This window comes from Neofelis nebulosa, chromosome X, assembly GCF_028018385.1.
Source record: "Neofelis nebulosa isolate mNeoNeb1 chromosome X, mNeoNeb1.pri, whole genome shotgun sequence".
In the NCBI taxonomy this organism is placed as follows: domain Eukaryota; kingdom Metazoa; phylum Chordata; class Mammalia; order Carnivora; family Felidae; genus Neofelis; species Neofelis nebulosa.
The window spans coordinates 98112925-98133725 of NC_080800.1; the positions used below are offsets into that span (position 1 = coordinate 98112925).

General features: G+C 51.6%; 1 protein-coding gene across 6 annotated transcripts in view; it reads right to left on the bottom strand.

The window, feature by feature from the left end:
- The window catches only part of SEPTIN6 (septin 6), a 67911-nt gene that overhangs the window by 6596 nt on the left and 40514 nt on the right, over positions 1 to 20801 (bottom strand). For 5 of the 6 annotated variants that reach the window (XM_058713076.1, XM_058713070.1, XM_058713074.1 and 2 more), the window contains 4 exons: positions 14164 to 14260; positions 10020 to 10188; positions 6796 to 6928; positions 3717 to 3907 (listed from right to left, as the gene is read on the bottom strand). In XM_058713076.1, the coding sequence (XP_058569059.1) occupies positions 3717 to 3907; positions 6796 to 6928; positions 10020 to 10188; positions 14164 to 14260 (590 nt within the window). Of the gene's footprint in view, positions 1 to 1235; positions 1281 to 3716; positions 3908 to 6795; positions 6929 to 10019; positions 10189 to 14163; positions 14261 to 20801 lie in introns of all 6 variants that reach the window. The other variant, XM_058713073.1, reaches the window with a different exon arrangement.

Below are 20801 nucleotides of genomic sequence, written 5' to 3' on the forward strand. Positions count from 1 at the left end.
TCAGTATTTTATATTCCCTGACCCAAACAAACCACGCGGAACAGGCATTTATGAGACGACTAGAGTATTCTGAACACTGACTAGAAATTTTATGTTAACAAATTGTTAATTTTGTAGGTGTGATAATGGTAGCGTAGTGGTTATGTTTGTTTGTTTGTTTGTTTGTTTGTTTTTTTAAGCATCACTGGCTCTTAGAGCTACATGCTAAAGTATTTCCAGATGAAACGATGTGGGTTTTGCTTTCTAGTGCTCCAGCATGTTTGGGATAATAGAGGAAATGGGATTGGCCAGATGTTGACAGTTGTTTGGGGGCAGGGTTTGGGCACACGGGGCTGCGTTATACTATCTTCTCTCTTCTTTTGTTCCTGTTTGGAAGTTTCTATGATAAAGTGTAAAAAACAGTATTAGGCCTAATTATGTTAAATGAAACATATTTATGTTTCCTCCCTGCTCACTGAGCCTAGAAGAATAGACAGAAGGTGCTTAATCATTGCTACAACCAACCTATAAACCACATGATGTCAAGGACGGCTTTTATTCAGTCTGTAGATGTTAACGCCTAGCCCTCAGGAATCCATGTTACCAAAGGTTACCTGCTTACCTTCTTGTCAAAGGTGTACATGAAAGCTGGTATTCATAAAATGAAATGTGAGGAAGTCTCTATAATATTTGAAATCTCTTTTCTTCCACTTTTACTATAGGGTTTTTTTTGGGGGGGGGAAGGGTGCACATAGCCAAAGGGAATTTGAGAACTTGAACCCCTTGAATAAGAAACAGCCACCACAGGGAAATAGAGAAGCAAGTTTCCATTGACTTGGAACATACCCAAACCTGGGGTCAATGCCAAGTGTGACATTGCAGGACAGCCTCGCAAACCCAAAAGCTTCCCTCGTCACTTACACGTTAGTTAATTTTGAAAGCAATGACTAAGGCACTTGTAAGAAAAAAAGAACGGCCACAATTGAAACCTCAAATATTGAGGACCCACGGGATCCTCCTGCGCTACTCAACTCTTCTAGCAGCGAGTCTGAAAACGCTCCGCTTTGAACCACGCAGGCAAACATTCCACACGTACACCTGAGACCACAGCAAACTATGTCCCCATACTGTAAAGTCCCAAGAGCTAGGACAGTGGAGCGGCTTCTTGCGTGATTAGATGTTGGGTAGGGAGTGGGATGTGGGGACATGTGTTCTAGAAGCCACTGCCAGTTCTATTTAGAGTTAATAAAGCTTACCAGGACCCTGGGTCTCATGCAGCATGCAGCAAACAGCAGAGTTAACTGTAAAACAGTAAGAGCTGATGAAGAGGGAGTGAGCTTGAGGAGAAATCCAATATTATGAGCTGACACAAACAATGACGGGTTAGAGATCAAAGGAAATGAGGAAGAGTGGGGGCGGGGAGGAAGGGCGGGCTGGGAGGGACCCCGGGAACACCAATATTCTTTCGTAACCTCTTTCAGGGCAGCCAATGGAAATTCTGAGTATGTGACTCTATTACATCCAACCACCAACTCTTAAGAAGTGCCTCCTGCCACCGCCTCTACCCTCCAACCCCCCCCCCCCACCAGCAGCACTATGGGAGCAGAGTGGCCCAGATCTAAAGAAGGGTTTTCCAGAATTTAGCCAACTGTTCATGGCATTACAGAAGAAGCCCAAGGAGCACCTGGGTGGCTCAGTCAGTTTAGCGTCCAACTTCGGCTCAGGTCATGATCTCATGGGTCGTGAGTTCAAGCCCTGCCATCAGCACAGAGCCTGGAGCCCGCTTCGGATTCTGTGTCTCCCTCTCTCTCTCTGCCCCCTCCCCTGCTCACACTCTGTCTGTCTCTTTCTCTCAAAGGTAAGTAGAATCAAAAAAAATTATTAAAACAAAAAAAGAAGCCCAGGCCTGGGCCATTTCTGTGTCTGGAAAGATGGGAGACGACAGTCTATTTTGCCCTGATTGCTAATATGAAGTCCCACACGCCAGCAAGGTTTTCATACATCTCGGAATTGGACAAAGGCGCCATCACCAATTACAAATATTCCTGGAGACTGGAGAGACACGCCTCCCTATATAGGGTCCTCTGCCTGGAGTGAGAGAGGGGGATCAGTTCACGTGAGACAACTAGGAGAGAACCTGGTCTGAGAGAAACTTCCACTGAATAACTGAATTGGGAGTATTTATAGTTTAGTGTCAGTGGGGTCCAAACAAAGGAATCTCCTAGTTCCGGCAAGCGGGCCATGAAGCTGCCCCAGGGATTGCGTTGACAAATACCACAGGCTATGAAGGCAGCCGGTTGGAGCCGGAAGACACATTTAGGTTTTTCTGATCTTAAAAATAGGAACCCATTCCTTCTGGTGCAACTAACACACAGTGCCAGATCAGTGTGTCCAGTGACACTTCTTTACTGGCTAGTTAAAGCTTATCCATCAGGTAACACCTAAAAAAGTTCATTAGTCAGTGATCTGACACCTAGTGGTTTAACTCCGTAACAAACATCTCTGGACTGATTGGTGAAAGTGTTCAAATTACACTTTTGAGTCATTGGATTGCCAAGTTGAGTGCCTACAAATATTAGATCTTTTACTGTTGTACGGAAGCCACTGTTTCACTCCTAAGCGATTGGCCAGGCACAGAGGCAAGTTAGATGTTTCCTCCTTCCGGCAAATGTCCAACAGTTGAGTCAGGAACAAGTAGCTAAGAACAGAAGGCAATGACCCTGGATACCTTTCAGACCCTCAGGCCCCTTTAGTAAGGACATCGCCCAACAGTGCCTCCAAGGGCTCCCCGAGTCCCACTGCAAAACTAGAGCAAAAGGGACGACCGGACAGTTCCTGGTGTTGTGTACATCCCTCTGGAAATGCTTCCCTGTCCTCTGGCTCCGGGATGACAAGTGGGTGACTTCGGCAAGCAAAGCCTGGCATTGGGTCAGGGTTATGGACCCACACGTAGGCGGGGATCCACGCTAGCCTGCCTTACCAGATCCCAGGAGACCTAGACACCCTGTGCAATCACTCTCCACCTTGAGGGTGGGCCACACGGAATCTACTAGCATCTGAGGTCTCCCCACCAAGTTCTCAGCAGCCCAGGCCTGAAAGAGCTAAGCAGCCAAGAGGGATGGAGGGCACAGGGTGGGAGACCAGGACTGGGCAGCAGCCTTCAGTAGCAGCAATTCAACTGCTGGCTGCAGCTAAGTGAGAACGGGGTTGGGGGGGGGGGTGGCTACAGGCATGGGGAGGTGAACACCTCGGACACAGGATGAGCAGGCCGGCCCGTGAGCCAGATCGGCGCCAACCTCTGGGGAGAAAGGGGGTGCCCAGAGGCTCCGCCAAGGCACTCTCTCTCCCCCCGACCCTCTATCTACCCTTCCTTTCATCCATCTCTTTCTTACAACTCTAGAGCTCTTTTGATTTCCTTCTTTCTTCTCTGTCCCCTCCCACATTCCGGTTGCCTCTCCTCTCCTGTCCCTCCCTCTCCCCCTACCTAGAGCTTTGCAGGGCTTTCCTAAGCGGCCGAGCACAGGTGCCGGGCCTCTGGGATGTCAGCCGTCCCCTACTCTCAAGTCATCCCAACTCAGGGGACACTGAGACCAGTTCTAGGTCCCCAAGTGCATCTGTCAGCCCACAGCTCACCTCGGGCCACCAGCCCTCAGGCCCATCTGTCTCCAGGCCCTGCACTGAGGGGGGAGGAGCAGGAGGAGAAAGAAGCCAGGAGCCCAGAGCAGCCTAGCACTCACTTTTTCTTCTCTTTGTCCCTTTTCAGCGTCTGGGAGCCTCCGGCCTGGGAGCCCTGCGACTGGAGCAGCTCAGCCGCCGTCTTTCTCTGTTTGAAGGCATTCACTTCATCGTCCAGAGATTTCTTCTTATCCTCCAGTTTCTTCTTCTCGTCCTGGTGTAGCTTCTTCAGGCGGTCAAACTTCTCATGCAGCTGGCGGGGGGGCACAGGGAGTCTGAGGACAGTCCTTGCTTTTACAGTGAGTTCCCAGCTGAGCCGGCCCGGGGCGGGTAGGTACTGGCAGGGGGGGCGTCCTTCAGGGCCCTGGGACCTTAGGAGACTCTCTGCCAGGAACTGATATGAGGGCCCCAAAGGGCACCGTGTTCTGGAGAGTTCCCTTCTCCTGCCACTTTACCTCCCCCTTTTTGCTCTTGAATATGGGCAGGGAACTATGACTGGCCATATTAATTGTGAGTAACAATAGCCTTTCTGTTATCATCTGTATGTCATGAGGAAACAGAAGGTTGAAGAAGTTAAAGAATTTGTCCAAGGTGAAACCATTCTTTAGAGGATGATATTGTGAGATCTCCCGATATGAAAGGGGCCCCTGCCTTTTCTTATGCGCCTTTAATCAAGGAGGATCATCAAGGATTGCAGAGAAGACTTCCCCAATGCCAAAGCTGCTCAGAGAAAATACTTGTCCTCAGACATGGAAAGAGATAAAAGAATTTTATAAAATAGAATGAGTGCAGAGACCTCAGCTTTGACCAAGGGGAGACCCAGCTAGCTCTGAATAGAACCAGACACCCAGGGGACACCTGTGTGGCTCAGTCGGTCGAGCGTCTGACTTGGGCATAGGTCATGACCTCACGGTTCGGGAGTTCGAGCCCTGCATTGAGCTCACTGCTGTCCGTGCAGAGCCCACTTCGGATCTTCTATGCCCCCCCCCCCCCCACTCTCTGCCCTTTCCCGGCTTGTGCTCTCTCTCAAAATTAAGTAAATTTAAAAAAAAATGAATCAGACACCCAAAGGAGAATGGGAAGAATATTCTGGCAGGCCGTTGTGGCGGCAAACTAGAATGTGATCGATTACCCTGAATACTAAGAATGGACCAAGCATAACCTCACTCACTTTTGGAGAGAACTTAGGATTCTGTAGCACTCGAAGCACAGGACGGAGGGGGCCAGGTCTCCGGGTCCTACAGGTATTTGGGACTGCCACGTAGTGAGGGCCGGTGGGTGCCAGGCTTGCCGTGTAAACCAGCTTTCAGTAGCCACTTGGGGTAGGGTGGTGGAAGCCCTGCCCATCAGCTGCTCTAACCTGGCTTTTGTTCCTTGGCCTTTCATTCATCCATCTTTGAGATCTCCTCACAACTCCCTCCAAAACTACTGGGTGACATTTTTCTTTTTGGAAAGTGACACTGAAATAAAATCAATATCCATGCCATGGACTTTGGTGATGACCCTAGAGAGCCACAGCAGATGACAGGGGGAAGAGACTTGGGAAGTAAGTAAGTGCTTCCCTTTTATTTTTTTTAAATTTTAAAAAATGTTTGTTTATTTCTGAGACAGAGAGAGACAGAGCATGAGTGGGGGAGGGGCAGAGAGAGAGAATCAGAAGCAGGCTCCAGGCTCTGAGCTGTCAGCACGGAGCCCGACGAGGGGCTCGAACTCACAAACCGTGAGATCATGACCTGAGCCCAAGTTGGTCGCTCAACTAACTGAGCCACCCAGGCGCCACCCCCCCACTTTTTTTTAGAGAGAGAGAGAGAAAGTGAGCACGAATGGGGCAGGGGCAGAGGGAGAAGGAGAAAGAGAATCTTAAGCAGGCTCCCACTCAGCGCAGAGCCCAACGCAGGGCTCAGTCTCACGAACCGTGAGATCATGACCTGAGCCAAGATCAAGAATCAGACACTCAACCAACTGAGCCCCCCAGGCGCCCCGGTCCTTCCCTTCTGTATGGGTCTCGAGGCCCAGAGAGGTGAAGCAGTCACTGACGGCTAAAACCGTAGCTGAGGCCACTGACTTGGGCAGCAGCAGGCAAACCGGTAGTGGACCTTGGGGACAAGGCAATGGTTGGAGGACGAACTTCACTCTGTCAGCCATGACTTACCTGATGAAAACCCCAGATAGACCAACAGGAGTTTAAAAACTTGCCAGGGCTGCACAGATGTTCCCTTACCGCTAATGTGAAACGGGGACCGAATATCCAAGTGACCGGGGAAATGCCCCAGCTGTCACTGATGTAGGTTTCAGCAAGGTACTTAGGACCGCCTGGGAACACCTTACCCTGTGGCCATCAAAGCAGGTAGCGTGGGGTGGGACAGCCAAGAAAGTGATCACCTGTCCCTACCAAGCTCTGACCTGCCAGGAAGAGGGAAAAGAATGAGTCGGCACCTGACCCTGAGGGGGTAGGTCAGGTCTTGATTCTTGAGCAGCGTTGCCCACTAGAACTTTCTGCAGTGATGGAAATATTCTGTACCTGGGCTGTCCAATCCGATCGCCACCAGTCACATGAGGACTGAGCATTTGAAATGCGGAGGAACCGAGTTTTCAATTTTACTTAATTTTAATTCATTTAAATTTAAATAGCCCCATGTGGCTAGTGACTACCATATGGGAGCGTGCAGCAGCTCTAGAGAATTGCGTAGCATAGCGCAGAGAATGAGAACACACCCTGGCCTTGGGGAATGAGGGATCAAAAAGACATGTATCTGGGGCTGCCTGGGTGGCTCCATCGGTTGAACGTCCCAACTTTGGCTCAGGTCATGACCTCGCATTTGAGTTGGAGCCCCACGTTGGGTTCACTGCTATCAGCGCACAGCCAGCTTCGGGTCCTCTGTTCTCCTCTCTCTGCCTCTCCCCCACTTGGGTGCACCCTCTCTCTTTCTCTCTCAAAAATAAAGAAACATTAAGAAGAAAAGAAGACATAGATCTCTCAGTGCCCTCGGTGCCAGCCAAGGCGGGGCTGCAGATACCGCACCCCTTCCTGCCTGGAAGCTGCAAGGCTCTAGCTGGCTGTGCCCCTGGGGCAGAAGCCCCTGCTGTGCCCAAGCTCAGCCCCCTCTTTCCTGCCTCCTGGGCACTCAGGGTCGCATTTACCTCTTTCTCTGCCTCTTTAAGTTCAGCTTCCTTCTCTTTGACTCTCTGGACGAACATCTGTCTCATCTCTTCCTCTTTCTTCTGGAGCTCCCCTAGGAACTCGTTCCTTTTGGCCTCATACGTCTCCTGTAAGCTGTAGACACGGTCAGGTTAATCCCCCTGCCTCTGGAACAGTTCCCATTCAATGAAAACTAGCGCCGGCGATCCTCCTCGGGTTCCCCCCAGCCTCCCCCAATTCCGGGACGGGTGCAAAAACAGAACCGCAGAGCTGCAGGCAGCTTGCCTAGCATGTGACTGCAGGATCACAGGGCTGCTTGAGGGGGACAGGGCAGCCCTGGTGAACGGACACAATATTTAGAAGCAGACTTAGAACATCTGCTTCTGTGCCCTGGTTATACAGGCGAGGAAACCGGACCAGAGAGGTGAGGTGATTTGCTCAAGACCACACGGCTAGTCAGGTGAAGGGCAGGGACTGGAAGCTGGGTCTCTCATCTCTTAATCTGGATCCTTCCTCTGCATTGTGCTCCCAGGTCCTGGCTCTGAAACTGACTGCAGTTTCAGAGTTAATAGTTAATGAGCTATTAACTAGCTATAATAGTTAATGAGCTATTTCTTTCTTTTTTCAAGTTTATTTATTTATTTATTTTTTGATGGGGGGAGGGTCATAGAGAGAGGGAGAGAGAATCCCAAGCATGCTCCATGCTATAAGTGCCGAGCCCAACATGGGCTTGATCCTATGACCATGAAATCATGACCTGAGCCTAGATCAAGAGTTAGACGGTCAACTGACTGAGCCAACCAGGTGCCCCTTAATGAACTACTTCAAACACTTGGTGAGACTCCATCATGTGCTAGACACAGAACTAAGTGACACTATACTAGTCACTCAACATCTAGAGCTGACAGCCACTATGCCCACCATCAAGGAACTCATGGTCTACTGGGAGATGCCTAGGCCAAGTCTCCCTGACCCCAGCCTGGACTCAGTTTTATAGAAATAGGAGTCAGCCTAGTGAAGAAGAGGAGGAATCATGCTCCGAAGAGGGCGGCATGTGGAAAGGCATGTGTGGAGAAAGGATGATGTACTTGGGGAACCAGGCGTAGTTCAACATGGCGGGAGGGGATCAAGCAAGCTGTGAAGTAGAGGGCGTTGAGATTCCTGAGTCTGTCTGACAGGAGAGAGTAGGTGTTGGACGCTGTGTTACAGGCTTGGTCATGTATCCACTGCAGGGTTTTAAGCAGGAGGACTGGTTTTTTTTTCAGGCAATTTGAAAATGAGAAAGACCACTCTGGCTGCTGCATGATGGACAGACTTCCCAACAATCCAAATAAATGATGGGATCTCTGACTCCCACACACACAAAAAAGCCACACACACACACACAAAAAGAATGAGATCTTGCCATTTGCCGCAATATGGATGGAGCCAGAGGGTGTTAACGCTAAGTGAAATAAATCTGTCGGAGAAAGACAAATACCATGAGATTTCATTCACATGTGGGATTTAAGAAACAAAACAATAGAACAAAGAAAAAAAAAGACAAACAAACAAACAAACAAAAAACCAGACTCTTCAATACAGAGAACAGACTGGTGGTTGCCAGAGAGGAGGTGGGTGGGGTATGGAGGAAACAGGAGAAAAAAGAAAAAGAAATGATGGGATCTGAATGTGAAGGGCTGGTAGGGACAGAGGATTTGGGGGAAGTTAGGGAACAGTAAGGGAAGCAGAACTCCTGGAGCTTGGAAGCACTTTAAAATAATTCGGGGGGTGCCTGGGTGGCTCAGTTGGTTAAACATCTGCTCTTGGTTTTAGCTCAGGTCACGATCTCACATCTCCAGGACTTCGAGTCCCACTGACAGCACAGAGCCTGCTTGGGATCCTCTCTCCTCTCTCTGCCCCTCCCCAGCTTGCGCTGTCTCTGTCCCTCTCAAATAAATGAATACACTTTTTTTAAAAAAAGGAGTAAGCTGAAGAAAATGAGCGTGCCATGAGGCCAAGAAGGAGTATCGAGAGAAGGACTCAAACCAGACAGGTCGGTGCTAGAAAAGCCAGGGCAGAGAGAATTTCCGGAAAGGAGGCAGTGGGGTAGGAATATCTAACGTTGAGTTAAAATCAAAGATGGGACTCAGAGCCCATCTGAAAGCTTTCTTAGCCCGCAAGTATCTCCCTGACTTCCTAATTGCAGCCTGACATTTCCTGAGAGGGGGACTGAGCTGTAATAAAGGGCACCACATGATAATTTAAAACGTGGGGCTTGGGGCACCTGGGTGGCTCAGTCGGTTGAGTGTCCGACTGCAGCTCAGGTCACGATCTCACAGTTCGTGAGTTCGAGCCCTGCGCCAGGCTCTGTGCTGACAGCCTGGAGCCTGCTTCACATTTTTGTCTCCCTCCCTCTCTGCCCCTCCCCTGCTCACACGCTATCTCTCTCAAAATAAATGAAGATTAAAAGAAAAAAATTTTTTAAATGTGGGACTTATGTCACGCCGCATGCATACAGATCAGACGATGATACTTGGCGTGTGGTTCCTGTCGGCATAGCAAACCGCTTTCGAAAACGGTCCTCTTCTCCGAAAGCACCTCAAGTTCTGATTTGAGACGGACGTCAATGGTTATTAACACCCGGTGGTCAAAACCAAACTTGCGCCTGAACGCCAGACACTAGGGACAGCGCCTGAAGGGCCTGAAGTTCACTGATACGCGTGCAATGACGGCCACCTGGTCCCATCTGGTTTGATAATGGGAAGGAGGGGAAGGAGCGGATTGGACACCCGGCGGGGCAGTCGGAGTCTGCTGAAGGACGTGGGTCAGAGGACAGGCACAAACTGCCACATTGCGGAAAAGAGCCTCGGCTCATGGGTCCCCTCTGCTAGAGCTGCCCGCGGCTAGTGCGCATGTGCCTACGTGCGCGCGCAGCAAGGAGCTTGGGCGCCCCGCCCCCTGCCCGCCGCCCGCCGGCCGCCGCCCGCCGGCCGCCGCCCGCCGGCCGCCGCCCGCCGGCCGCCGCCCGCCGGCCGCCGCCCGCCGCCCCCCGGGTCCTCTGGGCCTCCGGGGCCGGGTGCTGGCCAAGCCCGCTCTGCCACAGCCGCGGGGGCAACAGAGTGGACCGGGCAGGTGACAGCCCTGCTGCTCTAAGGTCTCGGCACCCGCGTCTCGCCTCCCGTGTGAATTCTCCAGGGCAAGCCTTCCGCAGCCCCTGGGTGGGCTGGGCTGGCCAGAGAGGTACCTGAAGGGCTTGCTGTCGGGGTCGGTGTCCTGGAAGCCCATCTCCTCCAGCTTGCAGCGGCGGTACAGCTCGTAGTGCCGGCTGTGGGTCTGCTCCCGGAGGTCCTCCATGTTCACCCGAATCAGCATCTCCCGCAGCTTCACAAAGTCGCAGTGGGCCTCGTTCTCAACTGCACGGCAGGGGCGGGGGCATTGAAAGCACACTGAAAGGCAGGCTAGGAGCAGCGGAAACGGACAAAACGACAGGCCAGGCGCCTAACAGCGACTTCGCCTTTCCACCTCGCGTATGCAGAGCCCGCGAATGTGCCTCCTGATTCACTTTCCCGTTGCAAACGCCCATGAAGAGTTGCAAGGATGACAGTAAGGGAAGATTGCAAGACGGCCAAAAAATACCTGGGAAGACATTCCGTAGCACCCCGACCCAAATTCTTGGAGCAGACACTCAGAGGACTGTTTGTTTGCTCTGCACCGCTTTGGGGATAATGGCGAATGCACATTCAGCCATCTGTCCCAATACATATTTGCGGCATCTCTGTTCCCAGTATTGTATGAGGCGCCAGGAATTCAGAAACGAAGTCATGGAGTCTTGCCCTAAGGAGCTTACAGTTTAGTGGAAAAGTAGATGCAAAGAGACGAATATAATACAATGTAAAAAATTACCAACATGGAGGTGTATGGCCAAGGCACAGTGAAAGCCCAGAAGAAGGGGGTGGCGGCGGGGGGGGGGGTTGGGGGGGGGGTGGTGATGCGCTAAGAACTCCTAGCAGAGTGAAGCCTTCACCAAAGAGGCAATTCTTAAGTTAACTCTCGACAGAAGAATCAGAATTGATCAGGCAGATAAGGAAATAGCCCAAGGAAATAGGCAAGGTTATGTGGCTGGTAAATTGCAGTTAGGATTCAGACGCAGGCAATCTAAAGGCCAGGCAAAGGCTCTGAGCAGGTGCCACGTCTAAAGAAGGACATCTAGGGGCGCCTGGGTGGCTCAGTCGGTTAAGCGGCCGACTTCGGCTCAGGTCATGATCTCGCAGTCCGTGAGTTCGGGCCCCGCGTCGGGCTCTGTGCTGACCGCTCAGAGCCTGGAGCCTGTTTCAGATTCTGTGTCTCCCTCTCTCTGACCCTCCCCCATTCATGCTCTGTCTCTCTCTGTCTCAAAAATAAATAAACGTTAAAAAAAAAAATTTTAGGGGCGCCTGGGTGGCTCAGTCGGTTAAGTGTCCGACTTCGGCTCAGGTCATGATCTCGCGGTCCGTGGGTTCGAGCCCCGCGTCAGACTCTGTGGTGACAGCTCAGAACCTGGAGCCTGTTTCAGATTCTGTGTCTCCCTCTTTCTCTGACTCTCCCCTGTTCATGCGCTCTGTCTCAAAGATAAATAAATGTTAAAAAAAAAAAAAAAAATTTTAAAGAAGGACATCTATAGATGGCAGTGACAAGGAGGGGTGTGGACCGCAGGTGTGGCCCATCTGGACGGTAGGTAGTAGCTTCAAAGGAGGTGTTTTTTAGGGGGTGGATAATGGCCTGACAGCAGCAACGTGGCCAGGACAAAGTGGACCCCACTTTCCGGCCTGAACGAACGAGCCCCCTCCTCAAAAGAGTATGGCATATGGCAAAGGGTCTGCATGCGGGGCAGTGGCCAAGAAGGATGGAGACACAGACCAAAGCAAAGCAAAGTGGACTTCTGGTTGGAACGCCAGGCTGTGAGCAGCCTCTGGCCCGTGTCTCCTCCAGGCATGGCTCCGCTGGGCTGCTGTGGCAGTGTCTGGCCTGACCATGTGGGGACGGTGGTGTCTGAGACAACCAACAGGCACACTCACCCTAGGTTCTGTCTTACTGGGCCTGGGAGAGGGTAGTGGGCGCGGGGTGGGGGTCTGGGACGACAGGGTGGGGCACAGTTGCAGCAGACTGCCTCGTGGCCATCAGAGCAATCTTGTCAGAGCTCAGATGGGCTCATAACCCCTCTGCTTACGACCCATTGCCTTGGGGCGCCTGGCTGGCTCAGTCCAAAGAGTATGTGACTCTTGATCTCGGGGTCTTGAGTTTGAGCCCCATGTTGGGCGTAGAGATTGAATAAAACTTTTTTTAAAAATCAAAAAAGACCCATTGCCTTGGGGCTAAAACCCCTCGCTGCCATAGAACCTAGGCTAACATTCAAAATCACATCAGGGGCTCCTGGGTGGCCCAGTCAGTTAAGCATTTGACTCTTGATTTTGGCCCAGGTCATGATCTCGCAGTTCGTGAGCTCGAGCCCTGCATTGGGCTCTGTGCTGACAGCACGGGGAGCCTGCTAGGGATTCTCTGTCTCTCTGTCTGCCTCTCTCTCTCAAAAACAAATAAACACTGAAAAGAAATCACATCAGTCAGGCAACCTCTCAGGTCACTCGAACACGACAGCGAACTCCAACTTCTAACAAAAACTTTCGAAAATCCCTTTGTTGGTTAGGTGTGTGTGATCTAAATCGGACGAAGTCACTGGAACCACGCCTGCTGCTTTCTCCTCATTTTATTTCAGGTTCCCGTCTCTCAGGCCACAAACTCATTCCAGTTAGGACCGTGAGTCCAGGAACCATCCACAAATGTTCCTAGCAGAGGATCTCAGCCCCAGATGGCAGAGAAGGACCACAACCTAGCACAGCTCTGATAACCAGTCTTGTCCTATCTACGGAAAATCCAGCTATTATTGGAGGGTCTTTAGTGCGCCCTAAAGCATGCCAGCCTTGTATGGGGGTGGACAACTTCCCACCCTCTTTCTGTTGTTTGCTCAGTGGCAGGGACAAGTGTACTGTGAATCAGCATCCCTCTGGCACACGGTGCCCCCGTGCTCAGAGACCCAGCTTATAGCTGAAGACTTGGAGGACCAGACACCTCTTCCACCCATGGCAGTGGCCTAGGCCTTGCTTTATCCACAGAACTGACTAGCCCCAGGGATGACTTACATACAACGTGTCAGGCAGACCACAAAAGGAAGTTTCCTGAGTGTACATACATCTGGGCTCTTTTTTTAGAGACAGAGAGAGCACCAATGGGGGAGAGGGGCAGAGGAGGAGAGAGACAGAAGCCTAAGCCGGCTCCACGCTCAGCGGGGCTCGATGCCGTGACCCTGGAATCATGACCTGCGCCAAAATCAAGAGTCGGATGCTCAAGCGGCTGAGCCAACCAGGTGCCCCACAATACGTCTGGGTTTGTTTTTTTTTTTTAATGTTTATTTATTTTTGAGACAGAGAGAGACAGAGCACAAGTGGGGGAGGGCAGAGAGAGAGAGAGAGGGAGGGAGACACAGAATCTGAAGCAGGGTCCAGGCTCTGGGCTATCAGCACAGAGCCTGACGTGGGGCTCAAACCCACGGACCGTGAGATCATGATCTGAGCCAAAGTCGGACGCTTAACTGAGCCACCCCAGGCACCCTAATACATCAGTTTTTAAATTGTAAAATAATCCTATATATACCGAAATAAGTAAAAATGAATCCCAATGTATGTACAACCCAGGTGAAATAGTACCCACACCTTGTGTCCCTTCCTGGTCTTGAAACGGGACTTAAGCACTATCCCGACTTTGTGCTTTATCATCCTTCATTTTTCCTTATAGTTTTGGCACTTACGTACGAATTCCTAAAAATATATTTATCTTGTTTAGTTTTGTCTACTTCCGGAATTCATATAAATGGCATCATGTATTCTTCTATGATTTATTTAATCCCACGTTATGTTTCTGAGATTCGTTTATGTAGAAGTAACTGTAACCCATGCGTTGTCGCCACTGTCTAATATCCCATGATAGGAACGCTTTGCAGGTCATCCAATCTGTTTTGGACGGGTATCTGGGTTGTTTGTTAATCATTTGCTATATTCTGGTACATCTCCTGGTACACTCGGGCCAACACACACGCTTCCTTGGCACGCTCCTTACCTTGCTTCACCTTGTACGTTTGTTTTTGTTTTGGGAACGCTTTCTCCATCAGAGACAAAGAGAGCTGGCTCGTGGCAGAGAATCGAGGTATGGGGCCAGGGCTTGCCTGTGGCTGTTTGAAGCCCAAGCCGAATGGGTAGAGGCCCGGGACGAGTTAGACACTGGTCACACAGAGGCTGGAGACAAGCAAAGGTACAGACGGTAGGGGCTCCCTTGTCCCGGTCTCCTGGAGACTCACTCACCTTGCACCGTGCCCCAGGGATACTGCCGTGCCTTCATCATCCTGTTGCCTATCTTGAGTTCTTCTGTGCTGCCGATGACAGCAAACGGCAGGTGCGCCTGCAACAGAAGGCAAACCAAAGCTCAGAGCTCCAGGGGAAAGGCACCGAGCGTCCCTCCGTACGACTGCTGCCTGGCTCTGGGGCCCCGGGCCCTCATACCGTGGTGTCCCTCCCTGTCGTCACCAAGAGGCATTTCTTTTTGGTTAATTTTTAAGAAACATTTATTTATTTTTGAGTGAGAGACAGAGTGCAAGCAGAGGAGGGGCAGAGAGAGAGGGAGACACAGAACCCGAAGCGGGCTCCGGGCTTGGAGCTGTCGGCACGGAGCCCGACGCCAGGGCTGGAACTCACCAACACGTGAGATCATGGCCTGAGCTGAAATTGGATGCTTAACCGACTGAGCCACCCAGGTGCCCCGAGAGGCATTTCTTAAGCTCCGAGCTGTGTGGGCATAAGAGGCCTCACCCAGGCTTCTCCTGTTCAGAAATTCACAGCAGGTGATATTGACGTGGCTGAATGCATACAGAACACGCGAAGGTGGAAAATAAGGAGAATAATGAGCAGATACAACGATTAGCTTGTTGTTCAGAATTCACAGGTGCTGATGGGGAAAGCCTTTGGAAGATGGGGGAGTGGGATGAGGCACCTACGTGTGGATAGAGAGGCTCAAGGGGACCGAGGGGGCTAGGATCACCGCCCCCTCCCAGAGGGTGAGAGCCCCTGGAAACCGGTACATACCGGTGACTGAGCTGTATACTCCTTGTTCTCATCCTTCCCCGGAGCAAGAGCTCACACTGAACTCCTGAGCCTAGAAGTCAAGTCCACAAGTATTTTCCCACATGCCCATGACTGTGCTGGGTTCTGTTTTAGGTGCTGTCAGGGAGGCAAAAGAAGTAGAAGACGCACTCCCTCACCCTCTAGGAGCTTACAATCTTGTTGGGGGCACCTGACTTTCATACCCAGACTCGTCTAAGACAGAATATGACCAAAGGTTCAAATGTACGGTCCCGTGCCCGCACACAGTAGGTGCTTAATAAACACTCCATGAATGGCAGTAGCAGGGCCATGAAAATAGTAGGGAGGAAAGAAAGACAAAGTACACCCAGGTCCGCTTGCTGAAGGTTTTGTAGGTCACAGAAAAGGCAGCTGACCCCAACTGGTAGTGTGGAGCTTGGGGAACACAGCGCCCTGTCTCCCAGGGAGCTGGCCAGGTTACAAGTGCCGGGACCACTGGCCAAGTGGAGCCACTGACTAAAATAGTGTTTACAAACCGGGTGATCCTGGGTGGGGCTTTACCCCAAAGGGCTTTACACAGACAAGTAAAAGTCCACTGGGGGAAGCTTCCTTGGCCTGCTTGGAGAAATAGGCCTCAGTCTCAGATATTTGGACTCATTTGCTTCCTCATGCATTCTACAAATATTCACTGAGCCCCTGCTATGTGCTAGGCATTAGCAGTACCACGTTGAGAAGGCTCAGAGCCTGCCCCTGGAGAGTGCACAGTCTGGTAGGGGAGAAAGACATGCCAGCAATAATACTACAGTAAAGTCTAGATTATAAACAGAGATTCAAGAGCTGCAGGAACAGAGGAGGGAGCAGCTGACTTCGTGAAATCTAAGCGGGCTTCACAGAGGAGGTAGTAACAATTGAATCTTTCCAACAGCACTGTGAAGTTAGGTATTATTTTTATTTTTATTTTTATTTTTCAACGTTTTTTATTTATTTTTGGGACAGAGAGAGACAGAGCATGAACGGGGGAGGGGCAGAGAGAGAGGGAGACACAGAATCGGAAACAGGCTCCAGGCTCCGACCCATCAGCCCAGAGCCTGACGTGGGGCTCGAACTCACGGACCGCGAGATCGTGACCTGGCTGAAGTCGGACGCTCAACCGACTGCGCCACCCAGGCGCCCCAAAGTTAGGTATTATTATCCCCATTTTATAGAGAAGGAAACTGAGGCCCAGTTGCCAGCAGAGACACCGTAGTAAGGACCAGAGCCAGGGACGGAACCCAGGGTCTATGTGGCTTCAAAGCCCACCACTGGTCTGCCACTCCCAAGTAGGGGGTTCGAGCAGCAGATGGGCTGAGCACTCTAAACCCTGGGGTGAACTTGGCTGGGCAAGGCCAGATTATAAGAAGCAGTTCAATTCTGGAAAAATTCAGGGGGCAATGAAGTCCTGAAAACCCTGCCCAAGGGCCAGAGCCTCCCTGACTTCTGCCACCCAGCTTTGTAGGAGGGACATCGGGGCACAATTCATTCCCACTCAGGGCCCCAAGACATGTTGGGAACCTCAAATCCACCCTCCAACGCTTTCTGGGAAAATGCTGCCTCTCTTGCACAGAAGAGGTTCCAAAGCTTCAGCCACGTGACACAAAAGTGCCAGAGGGCGGCGATGCCTGAGGGCTAGACCGAGGGAGGAGGTGAGAAAGAGAACCGCCTTGTATCTTTCTCACGCACCCCCGGCTCTCAGCTGAAAGTGATGGAGGAGGGCATGTCAAGTGGGAGGGACTTCTCTGGGTTCTAAAGGAAAGGAGAAAAAAAAAAAAAAACCACCAAGAAGAGAATAAAGGCATAAAAAACATCAGGTTTTTATTCCCTTGGGCCTGTTATTTTTATCTCCACAAGACACTTAGTTAGAATGATGGGGTCACTTGCTTCCCCTCTGCCTTACAGCGCTGTCATTTTATCTGTCCCGGCTCCAAGACACAGCCCCCGCCACGGCAGCTTCAGAGGGCTCCTGAGACTTCCCACAGCACACTTTGCAACTGGCATCCAGGTCTGTCCGGATAAGTATATGCAAGGGTATCACTTCCGAGGGCCCCCAGGCAGATTTCACTGGCTTGTCTCAACAGCCCTACTGGGCGGTTATCATACACCCCATTCGTGATTTGGGGGAAGCGACCTGTCTAGGTCCCTAAGTCCCAGGCCCAAATCTTCCTGAGGGGCAGGAAGGACACGGCGCTTTAGCTGCCAGCCTCTCCCAGCCACCCACAGGAGCCTGCACTCTGCCTCCTGGCTTAGATGGCATCCGCTGGAAGCCAGCTAACCATGAAGGGCAGGGAATCACGGGGCCGGGCTCTGTCTGGCCCTCCTTCTGCCACTCTTGAGAGCCCGGTGGCTTTGACAACCAGGAGGAAGTCGAGCAGAGCGGGGAGACGCTAAGCCAACCAACCACACTCCCAGGGGTGGCACTTTGTATGTGGGGGCCCAGGGAGGAGACTCTGAAGGCCACAAGAGGGTGCGGTGGCTGAACCACGGGCAGATTTGCCCCCCAGGTGTCAGAAGCCCTAGTCCCAGGAAACGCAAGAGATACTCTCAAGCCTCCTCTTGGGAGTCTGTTCTCAGATTCACCTCGTGTCTACCCTAAATTCCTCTCAGTATGTTTTACAGTACTTGGTGTGGGGCGTCTGGGTGGCCCAGTCAGGTAAGCATCCGACTCTTGATCTCGGCTCAGGTCACAATCTCACGGTTTGTGAGTTCGAGGCCCACCCCGGGCTCTGCGCTCAGGGTGCAGAGCCGGCTTGAGGTTCTGTCTTTCCTTCTCTCTGCCCCTCCCCAGCTTGTGCCCTCTCTCTCTCTCTCAAAATAAATAAACTTTAAAAATTAAAAAAAGGGGCGCCTGGGTGGCGCAGTCGGTTAAGCGTCCGACTTCAACTCAGGTCACGATCTCGCGGTCCGTGAGTTCGAGCCCCGCATCAGGCTCTGGGCCGATGGCTCGGAGCCTGGAGCCTGTTTCCGATTCTGTGTCTCCCTCTCTCTCTGCCCCTCCCCCGTTCATGCTCTGTCTCTCTCTGTCCCAAAAATAAATAAAAAACGTTGAAAAAAAAATTAAAAAAAAAAAATTAAAAAAAAAAAAGTAGGATCCTAACCGAACTTAAAAAAATAAAGTGTTTGATGATCCAATTGGCACGAATTGTTCTATTCCTGCTCCAGTACAACCATTACGCTCGGGAGGCTGGATGACCGTTCGCCTCAGCCTGGTGAAATGGAGACTGTCAGGACCGTTTATTCCTTGTCTGATAATAACCCGATCAGGAGTGGCTTCCTCCCAGGGTGGACAAGATTTCCCATTTCAGGCTCTGACTGGTGATGCTCGCCAAAGGACGTGCCAACGTTGGAAATGGCACTGCCGCCTCAGGAGAAGGGAGAGGCTGCCGGCTGTGGGTCTCCCTGCGACCCTACTGGTGACGTCACCCATGTGCCCTCACCGGGGTCGTGTGCCTTTGGGGGAGCCAAACCCAAGACCTCACAGATGGCCAGCCAACTGAGCCGAGTCAAGTAGCTGGGCTTATTTCCTGGCCTCTGGCTGTGGTTTGAGCCATTCAGAGAACAACTTTCAATTTGAACAACGTAGCAATTTTTAGTATTTTTTAAAAAATTCTTTTTTTTAATATGAAATTTACTGTCGACTTGGTTTCCATACAACACCCGGTGCTCATCCCAACAGGTGCCCTCCTCCATGCCCATCACCCACTTTCCCCCCCATCCCACCCCCCCATCAACCCTCAGTTTATTCCCAGTTTTTGAGAGTCTCTAATGGTCTGGCTCCCTCCCTCCCTAGCTTTTTTTTTCCTTCCCCTCCCCCATGGTCTTCTGTTAAGTTTCTCAGGATCCACATAAGAGTGAAAACATATGGTATCTGTCTTCCTCTGTATGACTTATTTCACTTAGCATCACACTCTCCAGTTCCATCCACATTCCTACCAAAGGCCAGATTTCATTCTTTCTCATTGCCACGTAGTATTCCATTGTGTACGTAAACCACAATTTCTTTAATGTTCATTTTATTTTTGAGAGAGAGACAGAGCGTGACTGGGGGAGGGGCAGAGAGAGGGGGGGAGACACAGAATCCAAAGTGGGCTCCAGGCTCTGAGCTGTCAGCACAGAGCCTGACAGGGGGCTCAAACTCACGAACCGCGAGATCACGACTGGAGCCGAAGTCGGACGCTTAACTGACTGAGCCGCCCAGGCGCCCCGCAATTTTTAGTATTCACGTCCACAACCCTGAGAGTTAGCAGAGCAAGGGTTGAAAGCGGCGGGCAGCCAGACCTCTCAATGCCCTTCTCTCGCCGACCCCCAATCTGAAGTGGTTTCTCAGACCCACCCATAAGCCAAGGCGGAGGCTGTGACCTCATTACTCTTATTTCCTGCCGTGAAAATCCCTAGCGGGGAGCGGCGGGATGGCCGCACACTCTTCTCCACTTAGGCAAGAGGCTTCTTCTACTCCCTCCAAACCAGTCCCCGTGACAACTGGCTGGGGTGGCTGAGGCTATGGGGCTGGAGTCAAATCCAGGGTTGAAAGGCCAGCACCCATCCCTCCTGCCACCCACGCCCGGGTTTCTGATGACACGGCCCCGTACACCACAGCTTGTCCGAAGACCTTTGGGGGCTTTCGACACGGCTGTTCCGGTGGCCGACAGGCTGAGCAATCCCGTGTATGTATTTCAGAGCAGCCACTCCCCACCCTTTCTGCCCCTCACAAGGGGCATTCACATGCATGCCCCCCTCCGGTGGGCATTGCCCAAGTCCAGGCCTGTGCTTTCCCGCTCAAAAAAGCATAGCGGGATGTCGGGGAATGGGTGCTGAGTGGTGTTATTATAGGGATAACCCTAAAGCCGCTCAAATTTAGTTTTTCAAAGTGAAACACTGGCACGCTTATAAGGAATGACCCAGAACCTCTTCGAAGCCACAGCAGCGTGGCTGAGAACCGCGGCTTCAGAGCGTGAGAAGTTTCCAACCTTGAAGCTGAGCCCCAAATGACTGTCACTCCTGATCCGCAAAGGAGTGAGAGGTCGTTTTGGGGGATGCGTCGAGATTGCGGGGAACTCTTTACCTTGTTTGTTCTTAGCAAAGCAAACCGCAAGCCTGAAAGCTACCTGTAGGTAGCTGTAGGGAACCCAAGGGTTTTTTTTAATCATTTTTTTTTTAAGTTTAGGGGCACCTGGGTGGCTCAGTGGGTGGAGCATCCCACTTCAGCTCAGGGCATGATCTCCCGGTTCGTGAGTTCGGGCCCCACGTCGGGCTCTGTGCTGTCAGCTCAGAGCCTGGAGCCTGCTTCGGATTCTGTGTCTCCCTCCCTCTCTGCCCCTCTCTCGCTCCCTCAAAAATAAATGAACATTAAAAAAATTCTTTTAAATAATAATAATTTTTAAAGTTTATTTTATTTATTTTGAAAAAGAGAGGGCGAGAGAGAGAGAGAGAGAGGGAACACACAGCAGGGGCAGAGAGAAAGAGGGAGACAGAGAGAATCCTAAGCAGGCTCTGCACCCTCAGCGTGGAGCCCGATGCGGGGCTTGAACTCACAAACCGATAGATCACGACCTGAGCCGAAACCACGAGTCGGACACTTAACGGACTGAGCCGCCCAGGCGCCCCAGCAGGGAACCCAAGTTTGAACATTATCTACGGGGCCTGATGCTCTGAGGTGACTGAACGTTTCCGGACATCGGGGCCAGTGACACCACGTGACCCTTCTCTCTAGGCTCCCCTCGTTCTGCAGGCCAGGCACCCTTTCAGGTTTTCTCATGACAGAGCCTGGCTTCCATCAACACGCCCTGACTGCTTGAGAGAATAAGCACCCATCTGTCTGTTCACCCCCCCCC